Raw genomic sequence first — 11,879 nt, 5'->3', positions numbered from 1 at the left:
TCCCCTCCTCTTTTTATGCAATTCATCAAATTGACTCCTGATCTAGTTCCTCATCAAGGTCTCTGTCTATGGATACATAGTGGTGTCTTAATACAAGTATTTTAACTGCCTGAATAAAACAGATGAAATCTAGTGAGCATAAGCAGAAACCCTGAACAAGTCACATAAGTCAAAATTTAGGAGAGGGATCCTAAAGGTGAAAGTGTGACTCAGAAGCCCCCATCCACAGTTCAGGTAAGAGTCCAAGTATAGCCCAAAAGCAAATGAGGTTGTTCATTCCAGCCAGTAGTTCAATAGTCTTTGCCATCAGCAGGAGTATCAGGACAATCTGCATTCTACCCTGGTTTTGGGAGCTGAGTCAGCTGAATCTGTAAAGGGGGATCCTTCTTAACTAAGGAGATGACTTCTCACCTCGATAAGGAATGTGATCCCTGCATCTTCTTCAATCCTACAATTTTGACAAGTGTTTAAATGTTGACGACAAAAACATTGGACCCTAGAATCCAGCTGCCTGAAGAAACAGGCTGTGAGGAACTATGCCTTTCCTGTACTGGGTCTGAAAAAAATGCCCCCCCAACTGGTGCTAATTCATTTTTAGGTTAGACTGTAATTCCTTCTAGATTTTAGTTAGAACTGTGTCCCTTCTTAACCACTACTCCGCTGGTAGCTTTCTTGCTGATCTTCCCTAGACATTTTCCCTAGAGATTTCACCATCTTAAAGGTCATTACGGGGAGTTTTTGTAAAGGTCCATTTTATGTAACTTCTTCAGAATGGCAAAAGCATTGTAGACTCTTTCTGCAAAAGGGCTGAACTCTCATGCTACTATCAGAGTCCAGGCAACTGTTTGGTTCGGGTTTGTAGTAACCAACATTTGAAAAGAATCTTCAGTTAGAGAGATGAATATCATATAAAACAATCAGGGCCTGGAGCAGTTAATGGCTCTCTCTATCATTGGGAAGTCAGAGCAGTAGAAGATGCTCCCTTGGGGATGATGACACAGAAGTTAAGCAACAGAACTCAAAACATCATAGGATGCTGTTTCTCTGCATACATGTTTCCCTGCATTGTAGATGCATTGTAGGCATGTGTGTGAGGTCATGCTGCCAGTCTTCTTCAGAAAAGGCATTGGCTTTTTTTCTTCTTATTCTCTTATTCTCTGTGTATCTAACATTCTAATTTCAGTCTCTCTGTTAAAAAATTACTACCTTTTTAATATAATATATCATTTTAGTAATTAGTTATTTAGCTTTATCTTTTCATTAAGGAAAAAGTATTGTTTTTATTAAATTGATTGCTTTCTGGAACCTAATTTTATTTCATTATTTTATTTGCTTATTTATAGTTTGGGGCCACACCTGGTGATACTCAGGGGTTATTACTGTCTCTACACTTAAGAATAACTTTTTGTCAGAGCCCCTAGAATTTAACTCTGTCAAATGTATGCAAGGCAAGCAGCTACCCACTGTTCTATTATTACAGCCTTTGCTAATTTATTTTTGTTTGTTTATGTTTCTCTTTGTTTTCAAATTTCTTATTTTTAAGATTTTATTAAGTAATTATGGTTTACAATAGTATTAATAGTTGATTTTTATACATACTATGTTATATCACTTATCCCACTATCAAAATCATCTTTACTCATTCAATGTATCCAGATTCCCTCTCATAAACCCACATCCCTTCTCCCCTTCTTTCCTATAGCTTGCCATGTTGACCTTTAAAGTTCAATTGTTAAAGTTTTGACCTCATGGTTTCAGTGTTGATGACTCTATGTCTTGGATTTCTAGCAGCTTTTCCATCCCAAAATCATCGATCAGCCTGAATTCCTTAATCCCTGCTCATTGTTTCTCATCTGTCTATTCTCCTTCTTTTTAAATCTACTTCTTTCCTTCTTTATCATATAATCGGGGACCAAAGATGATCTAGGCATCATCAACTTAAATCATTGCATTCCATTGTGCAGTTATTTTAATTACTACACACAAGTGATATCATCCTGTGTTTATCCTTCTGTCTTACTTTATTTAATGTAATATCTTCTGATTCTATTCATGTTGCAGCAAATTGAATTATTTTATAATTTCTTATAGCTGTGTGGTTTTCTGCTGAATATGTATATATACATCTTCATGATTCAATCATTGCTGTTCATATCTCAATTAATTCAAAAACTCAGCTATTGAATTAAGTCCTGCAGTGAATTTTTTTCTATCTTAGGAATAGATACCCAGGACAAAAATAAAATGGAATTGCTTGGTCCTATGGTGCTCAATTCTTGGCTTACTAAAAATCTTCCATACTGTTCCATAGGGGTTGATTCGGTCAACAATCCACCAGCAATGAATGAGAATTTCTTTTTCAACAGATTTCCTGCAACACAGATTGTTCTCAGTATTTTAATATATGCCATTCTCACTAGTTTAAAATGATATCTTGTTGTAATTTTGATTTAGATTTCCTTAATAATAAGTGATGATGAACATTTTTTCATGTGCCTATTGGGCATCATTGGTCTTCCTCAAAGAATTGTCTGTTACCATGAAAAAAAGAAAAATAAAAACTATATGATCATATTAATAGATGCAGAGACAGCATTTGATAAGGTCAAACACTCACTCTTGATAAAAACTCTCACAAGATGGAAATGGAAGGAACTTTTCTAAATATAGTTAAGACCATCTACCACAAACCAAAGATAAATGTTATTCTCAATGGAGATAAACTAAAAGCCTTTCCTCTAAAATTTGGTACAAGACAAGGCTTCCTCCTCTCAACACTCCTACTCAAAATAGTGCTGAAAGTACTTTCCATAACAATTAAGCAAGAAAAAGATATCAGGGGCATACAGATAGGAAAGAAAGAAGTCAAGCTCTCACTGTTTGCAGATGACTTGCTACAATATTTATAAAACACTAAGAACTCTACCAAAAAGCTTCTAGAAATAATGGACTTATATAGCAAAGTGGCAGGCTACAAAATTAGCATGCGAAAGTCAATGGGCTTCTTATATACCAATAATGATAGAGAAGAAATGGACATTTAAAAAGAAATCTCATTCACATTAGGATTTTATTAAATAATGATGGCATACAATGTTATTAGTAGTTGAGTCTTAGACATACAATGTTATATCACTGATTCCACTATCAAAATCATCTTTACTTCACCAATAGACCCAGATTCCCTCTCTTAAACCCACACCTCTCCTTCTCTGTAGCTTGTCTTGTTGACCTTTGTAAGTTCAGTTGTTAAAGTTTGGATCTCATGATTTCAGTGCCACACAAATTCAAATACCTTGGAGTCAACTTAATAAAGACATGAAGAACCTATAAAAAGAAAACTACAAAACACTGCTTCAAGAAATAAAAAGGGGGCCAGAGCTGTGGAACTAGAGGTAAGGCATCTGCCTTGCAAGCGCTAGCCTAGGATGGGCCACTGTTAAATCCCCCAGCATCCCATATGGTCCCCCCAAGCCAGGAGTGATTTCTGAACACATAGCCAGGAGCATCAAAGGGTGTGGCCCAAAAACAAACAAACAAAAAAGAATTAAAAGGGAACACAAAGAAATGGAGACACCTACCCCGCTCATGTATTGGCAGGACTAACATCATTAAAATGGCAATATTCCACAAAGCACTGTACAGATTTCATGCAACAATCAGTTCTGACAGGATGTGGGGAGAAAGGAACTTTCATTCACTGCTGGTAGGAATGCTGTCTAGTCCAGCCTTTATGGAAAACAATATAAAGATTCTTTAAAAAATAAAACTGGACATTGATATCCTATATAATCCAGCTATTCCACTCCTAGCAATATACCCTAGGAACACAAAAACACAATATAAAGATGTCTTCTGCACATCTATATTCATTGCAGCACTATTTACAATAGCCAGAATTTGAAAACAACCAAGATGACCTTCAACAGATTAATGGTTAAAGAAACTGTGGTACATATACACAATGGAATACTATGCAGCCACAAGAATAGATGAAGTCATAAAATTTTCCTACACATGGATAGACATGGAAACTATTATACTGAGTGAAATAAGTCAGAGGGAGAGAGAAAAACACAAAATAGTTTCACTCATCCATGGATTTTAAGGAAAAAGTAAGACATTATTGACTGTAATAATACCCAGAGACAATAGAAATGAGGGCCGAAGGATCGACCCATAATATGAAATTTATCACAAAGTGCTGTGATTTCAATTAGAGAAATAACTTTACTGGCAACTACCATGACAATGGTAGTGAGTAAGAGAAATAGAATGCCTGTCTTGAATACAGTCCTGGGGTTAGAAAGGAAGATGATGAGGGGCTTTGGTAGTAGGAGTAGTGAAGGTAGTAGGTAGTGAAGGAAGGTGTTATTTTTTATAACTAAAACCCAACTACAAACATGTTTATAGTCATGGTGCTTAAATAAAGATATTATTTAAAAATAAAATAAAAGATTGTTAATTTTCTCTCCCAATTTTTGATGAAATTTTTTTTTAGATTTTAGTGGTTGTTGATCTTTGTGAGTACTTTATATATCCTGGATATAAATTTTGTATCTAATGTGTTGAGTACAAATAATTTCTCCCACTCAGTTTTAGCCTGTGTTTCTTTTGCCATACAAAATTATTTTAGTTTTGATTCTGTAGCTTTTTCCAATGGCATTGGATCTCCGAGGACTCCTTTGAAGTCTAGATCTTAGAGCATTCTGCCTATATTTTCCTCAATGTACTTTCTAGATTCATGTTTAATCTCAAGGCCTTTTAAAAATCCACTTTGAGTTGGCTTTTGTGTAAAGTATGAGACTATGGATCCTGTTTTACTAAATTGTTTTAATTGCTAAGAAATTTACTGAATTCACTTTAAAAGTTCTATAAATGCATTCTATTATCATTGCTCTTTTGTATATTTAACATACATTACTTTTAAGATTAAATCACTCTAAAATTATAATAATTTTCTGATTTTCCTAATGTATGTTTGCCTGGGTATAAGAACATCATATCTAAATCTATAGGGATTGGGGATTCTTTCTTATTGCTGGTCATATTTTTAGAATCTATATGATGTTCACACCTAGTAGATAATTCACTGACACATAACTAATTTTCTACATGATTGTTCAGGCTTGTGTCCATTTTCAGTGAGAACATTATTATAATTTCTCATAATTGGCATCCACTACCCTAAATATCATACTGAACAAACAGTATACCTAATAGGAATGAGCCATCACATTCAGCACTATGAGATAATAATCTTGAATGTATGGATCTACTTTATTCCACACATACATGAACACACACAGACACACATATCTCTTATGTATATATAAACAGACCTCTGGGCTGAATCAGCAGCAGAGATGTCCCACTGTCCAATCACAGATATGAAAATGATAAGCACAGATTCTACACTTAGCTTAGTTCTTGTTCCACTCCCTGATTGACAGCTAGAGTGCCTCTACTATCTGCATACAGGACAAATCATTCATAGCGAGAATCTCTTGCCAGACCAGGCTCTACTGCAATTCAGTTTGGAGACTTTTTGCTGTTTTGGCTTTTGGGCCACACTTTGCTGTGATAAGGACTTACTCCTACATTTGTGCTTAATTAACACTCTTTTCAGTGCTCAGGGGACCATATGAAGTTGCTGGAGATAGAACCAGGCTCAGATATATGAAAGGTCAGTGCTTTGCCTCCTGTACTCTCTCTCTCTCTGAATCCTCAATGGGCATCATTTTTCTGGTACCTTGATGAATTTTGAAAACATTCACCCTTATTTTTATGTTTTTACTTTGGTAACATATTCTTCAATTACTGGAATAACTTGGGACTCCTAAGTTGATACAATAGATCACCTCAAGTGTAGAATCCAATATACTGTTCTTCTCTTGTTATGACCACATGTTTAATCAAGTATGCAAATGAAGAAAAATAAATCTCTCTCATGTTCAAGGTACCCTTACCCATAAGTACCTGACAAGTGAGATCCAAAACAACATGCTGCAAAGGAGAAAATTAATCTTAGAAACTGGTGTGAATTGTTAAACCCATAAGCAATGAGCCAAGGAGAAATGTTAAAAAGTAAGCCATCATTACCCTTTCCCATAAATCAGATCATAAACATACTCACTTTCCCCTACATTGAAGACAGAGTCATGGGATGGGGATGAAAACTCCTCCCAGGGAACTGAGAGGACAGAAATGACTCAGAACCTGTTGCAGAGACTGGGTAGAGGCTGTTGGAAGAAAAAGAGAAGCACAGAGAGAGACTGTGACACACAGAAAGCACACTATGGCACAGGAGAGGTTTCCTTCTCTTATTTCCTTTTTGTATTTCTTGAATCTTTCTCTGGGCTTAGTTTAACAGTGTCCTTTCATCTTTGCATATGATTGGAGTAAATATGTCTCAGGAGCAAAGACCCAGAAGGACTGAAGAAGTCTCTCCATCTGCACAACTGGGCTCCAAGGAAAAGGACGCTATGACACTAAGCTTAACAGCTCTCTTCTTTCTGGGTGAGTTGAAGAGGGATCCTACTTCTCAGCCATGCCCTGTATGGTGTGTCAGGATATGTCAGATATGCAAGGCTCTTAGGTAATAGGTTTCTGCTCACAGGCCTCTCACAAGGACTCTCTTTCAGGAATGAGTGTGAGCTCAAGGACCCAAGTGCAGGCAGGTAAGTATTCCGAGAATCACAGCCCTACTTCCCCTTGGGGAAAGAACCTCTGGGAAGCTGGGGATAAAGGATAGCGATTCTAGAATGGCAGGTGGGAAAGAAAGTAGAACTGAGCTGAGAACTTGAACAGTGGATAGAAATGTTTGTCACACATCTTCCGATTTCTTTCCAGAGAATGTCTCCAAACCCAATATCTGGGCTGAACCAGGATCTGTTATCCCTTTGGGAACCCATGTGAATATATGGTGTCAGGGAATCCAGAATACGAAAGTGTTCCATCTACATAAAACGGAAAAATCAGAATCCAGACACAAACAGAGCCTGATTAAGTTTGGGGACAAGGCCAATTTCTCCATACCACATATGACAAATAAACATACAGGGGAATATTTCTGTCACTATCTCACAAAGGCTAATACATGGTCAGAGAATAGTGACACTCTGAATCTGGTGGTAACAGGTGAGATTATGCTCATCTCTCAGAAAGGAGGGCTGTTTTCAAGGGGTTCTTAATGACATCTTTTCTGGAGAATGTAAAGGTTGTATATCTCACTCTGCTTCCTTTTCTCCTAGGATCCTATGATAAACCCTACCTCTCAGCCTGGCCAAGTCCTGTTGTGACCTCTGGAGAAAATGTGACCCTTCAATGTCATTCAGGGCAGAATTTTGACAGGTTCATTCTAATAAAGGAAGGAGAAGTCAAGTTCTCCAGGAACCTGGAATCACAGTCCCACTCTAACAAGCATCACCAAGCCTTGTTTCCTGTAGGCCCTGTGACCCTCTGCCACAAGTGGACTTTCAGATGCTATGGCTATTACAGGAAGAAACCCTCAGTGTGGTCATATCCCAGTGATCCCCTGGAGCTCCTGGTCTCAGGTGAGGAGAATAGGGATAGAGAAGAGTGATTGGAGGCATTACCCATCAATCCCCTCTAATTTGTTCTCTCAGAGAATATTTCCTTCATGACCTCACAGGTCCCATCATTGCATCTGGAAAGAATCTGACCTTCTAGTGTTGTCTGATGTTCTCTCTGACACATTCATTCTGTCAAAGGAGAGGAATCAATATCCTGCCAACTATAGGCTGAGCTGTCTCAGACTGTCTTTTTCCAAAGCCTTATTTTCCTAAACTTTATTCCCTAGCCTAAATCCATGACGGCAGGTACAAGTTCAAGGGTTGACACAAAGTTCTCTTCACCTGAAGCTACCAATATCCTTTGTGCACCTGAGACTCAGAAGGGATCATATGAGATACCTAGGAAACCTAAGGAGTCTTTCTTACAGGCATGTACAACTGTGCCTGGTCTACATTTCTAGAAAAGTAATCTTTACTTTTAATGGTACATCAATTCATAAATTTAAGTGTTATATCATATGGCATTGTTATATAAGAATAAGTAATTCAATCCTTCAATATGTACCACCACAACTTTACAGTTTCAAATACATGTTTTATCAACTTTACAGTTTCAAATACATTTTTTATTAAATTCAGAGGAATTTCAACTTTATTTATAAAATATATAAATTCACAGCCTATTTATTAACACATGTAACATTATTAGTAAAATATATAATATATATCCAATTTAAGAAATGTTCCTCTATATTAATATTTTGAGTAAGTTTTATGTCTATTTATTTTCAAAATAATAAGAAAATGGTTCGTATACACATTGATTTTTATATTCTATAGGTTTGTTATAAGCCCTCTTACTTTCAGCTTATTTTTCAGAGAAACTAAAGACCGACCATACAAATAGTCACATGAATAAGAAACATTCACTTTATATCCCAAACTGCAAATTTATTTTCTCTTTTTATTTATTAGTTGGGTTTTTTATTTGTGTGTTTATTTTTTGCTTTACAGTTTGAGACCATATCCAGTAGTGTACAGGGTTTATTCCTAGCTCTATGCTCAGGGATCACTTCTTGTGGGGTTTGGGAACCATATGTGGTGCAGGTAATAGAACCTATGTTGCTGTATACTCTCCATCTGGCCCCATTTTTCTTACTTTAAATACTATGTTATTTTGATGAAAAAATAAAATGTTCTTGAACTTCATGTCAGGAAAATTAAACAATTTTCATTCAACTATTTTTAAATGAATCCTATAAGATACATATACTTATATATAAAGTATTAGTGTTCAACAAATTTCAATCCACTTTTTTGTTTCATTAGGAATCACTAGCTAATTGATTTTCTCCTGGCAGATTTTCATCTGCTGAACTATGACTATGACGATGTGGAACACACAAAAGCTACAAGTTTTTAAATGTTCGCAATATTAATTCAACAAAAATTTTAAATTCAAGTTTTTAAAATGGTAACTACATATTTCTCATCCAGAACATTTATGCAAGTGTTTGTAATTAGGATTTTATACAATGTATTATTTTATTGTCTTGGTATTTTTTTATCAAAGCTGCATAATAGATTTATACAAATTCCTCAATTTTATAATCCCACACATTTTTTTTCTAAACTTTGAAATAAGAACTTTCTTAGTTCTGGACATTTGCTATAAGTGAGGAATCAAAATGCTCTTTTATTAAAGAAAACTTGCCAAACTAGAATTTTTTTTCAAAATGGAAACTTGCTATGACCTATCTTATGTACTATCTGTGACCCACCATCATTGAGAAAACCCCAGATCTCAATTTCTCTTTAAGATGTGCCACCTTTCATACCACAGACTCAACTTTATCCTTATGGAAGAGTAAAAAAATCACCTGTTTGTATTTCATGGAATTAACAAAATATGCTCTTTAGCATACATAGATATTTATAATAATATATAGGTATATATGGGTTGTTTGTATAAACAAAAAAAAGGGGTCTTCAAATTACGGCCCTCAGGCCACATATTGTATTTGTTCCTGTTTTATTTCTTCACTTCAAAATAAGCTATATGCAGTATACATAGGAATTTGTTCATATTTTTTGTTTTAATTATAGTACGGCACACCAATGGTCTGAGGGACAGTGAACTGGCCCCCTGTTTAAAAAGTTTGAGGACCACTGGTATAAATATTGTTATATATAAACATAATTTGTATATATGAAGTAGCTGATATTTACATAACCAAATATTCACATATTTATGTGTAGTATTCTATAGAATATTAACAAAATACAGGTTATAATTTAGCATATAAGTATATGCATGTGATATATGTCTCTTTATATATATACATCTATGAGCTGGCATATAATATTAAAGTTATGCATATAGGAATGTATTTATATATTTGTTTAAATACTCCATATTTTATATGAAGGTTTTTAACTTGGTTGTTGTTATCTCTTGCATAGAAACAAACTACAAGACAGCAGAGAGCAGCATTTATTTTCCACTGATATAATAACACCTTTATAAAATTCACTTTTGCACATGCAGGTGTATCTCATTCTAAACTATTCCCTTTTTTTATTTTTTTTTCCATGTTTTTAAAGTTTTTCCATGTGTCTCATTCTAAACTTTTTCATGTACAGGTACATGTAAAGAGAATTGATGGCTTTTTATATAATAAATATAATAAATTGATGGAAACTCCAAGTGCATTTTAAATGCAGAACCCAGGATTGGGGGAAGGGTGAACTGGTATAAAAATACCCAAAACCCAAATTATACCTCTGTTCTCCCCACACTTTGAAGATCCCCTCTCATCTGTAGAATAAGCCCATGGTAATATGCATATCTAAGCAGAAAAGAGAGATTTCTCTCTCAATTCTTTCTTCTCTCATGAATCTTGAACTTGGAGAACAAAGTCTGTTCCAAAGTGATTCAGGCAGTTTACAAAACCCTTGAACCTAGGAGGCTCGGAGAACTCAGAAGAGTCTGACAGAGGAGAAAGAAATTAATTAGGGGAGTGTTTATAGTTATGTCATGAGAAGTGGAAACTGAGAAGAAAACCTTTAGGACCCTAACTCGTCATCTTACCCCCACCTTATGATTTATAGGAGCAACTGGCATCATGAACCCATCACAGATCAAGCCACACTGCAGTAATTGTGAGTAGGGGAGATTTTCAGTTATGGGATCGTGAAGAAGATTATTTCTAAGCAAAGGAAAACAGTGCATTGGGTGGATATCAATACTCAGATGACTTGACCTACTTCTCTAACCTCTTTTCCCATCATTTCCAGCTTCACATCTACAAGACTACAGAGTGGAGAATATTATCCGGCTAAATATGGCTGGCTTGATACTACTGGTTCTCGGGATTCTTCTATTGGAAGCTTATCACAGTCAGACAAAGATCAAAAGACAGCCAGGACTCAGATTCAGAGGAAACATAAGCCCTTAAGTCTAAGAGTCTAGGAAGATTCGTCTGTGCAAGGAGAATCTGAAAAGACTGTAGCATATTTTGGTAACTAAATTTGGAGTGGAAACTCTCTGGGTATCTGTCAAGAATTATTCAACCTGTTTGGGCACTTTGGGGATAGTGAGATACATAAAAAACATCAACACATATATGGAAATAAATAATAACCTTTTGATCAATAGAGCTAAAAGGCATGTTAATAAATAATAGCATTACATCATTTCAATGCTGTACTGTATTCATTACTGTATATATGCAATGGATATTTAGGACATTTAGGATAATATAGTACATTTCTTTTCTCTCCTTGATAAAAAGAAGAGTGGAGGAAGCAGGACAAGTTTAGAAATGTGGCCCTAAAGAAAGGGAATCATTGATATGAAATGAAACAAGGGAGGCCTAGGGAATGCCTGATAATCTGGATGACCCCTAGACCCTACACAAAAATGTAGAGCTAATGAACACTAAATAATAACCTCATAATCATTCCCCTGTTTTTTAATTCCCTACATTCTTGGAACATAAGAAAGACATGTTCACCAGCTCATTTTGTTTAAAATGTATAAAAGGGGGAAAGGCTTATAGTCTTTCTATAGAATCCATTTTTAGGAGACAACTCTCAAAGTTTGGGAGCTTCTCTGCATTTTTCTCCTTTCTCTTCCATAAATAAAGTCTCTCTGAATTTTGCCATTCAATCTCCAGCCCTTGATTTATATTTTAACTGCTTAAGGACAAGAGCTTAAGCATTTGTATCTGCTATAGTGATTTTATCTCTAACTCACTAAGTAACTTGCTAAATAACTCTAACTCACTAAGCGACTTAGGAAAACAGTATCAATACAATGTACAAGTAACAAACCAAATTAAA

The 11,879-nt window shown here is 35.5% G+C and overlaps 1 protein-coding gene across 1 annotated transcript; it reads left to right on the top strand.

The window, feature by feature from the left end:
* Positions 1 to 6,406: 6,406 nt before the first annotated feature.
* LOC126018446 (leukocyte immunoglobulin-like receptor subfamily A member 5) lies at positions 6,407 to 10,993 on the top strand. The gene is made up of 6 exons (XM_049780581.1): positions 6,407 to 6,519; positions 6,645 to 6,680; positions 6,853 to 7,140; positions 7,254 to 7,556; positions 10,647 to 10,697; positions 10,833 to 10,993. The coding sequence occupies exons 1-6, from the start codon at positions 6,408 to 6,410 to the stop codon at positions 10,991 to 10,993; spliced, it is 951 nt and encodes a 316-aa protein (XP_049636538.1). The 5' UTR covers position 6,407.
* The last annotated feature ends 886 nt before the right edge of the window (positions 10,994 to 11,879 follow it).

This window comes from Suncus etruscus, chromosome 9 (assembly GCF_024139225.1).
Source record: "Suncus etruscus isolate mSunEtr1 chromosome 9, mSunEtr1.pri.cur, whole genome shotgun sequence".
Lineage (NCBI taxonomy): Eukaryota > Metazoa > Chordata > Mammalia > Eulipotyphla > Soricidae > Suncus > Suncus etruscus.
Note: the sequence above shows the minus strand (reverse complement) of the source record. Positions and strands in the feature narration are given on the sequence as shown.

Bases quoted from the DNA above. Each gene is read 5' to 3' on its own strand.
- LOC126018446 (XM_049780581.1), top strand. From the start codon at position 6,408: ATGTCTCAGGAGCAAAGACCCAGAAGGACTGAAGAAGTCTCTCCATCT. The intron at 6,681-6,852 runs GTAAGTATTCCG...ATTTCTTTCCAG, and splicing joins AAGGACCCAAGTGCAGGCAG to AGAATGTCTCCAAACCCAAT. The intron at 7,557-10,646 runs GTGAGGAGAATA...TATGATTTATAG, and splicing joins CCTGGAGCTCCTGGTCTCAG to GAGCAACTGGCATCATGAAC.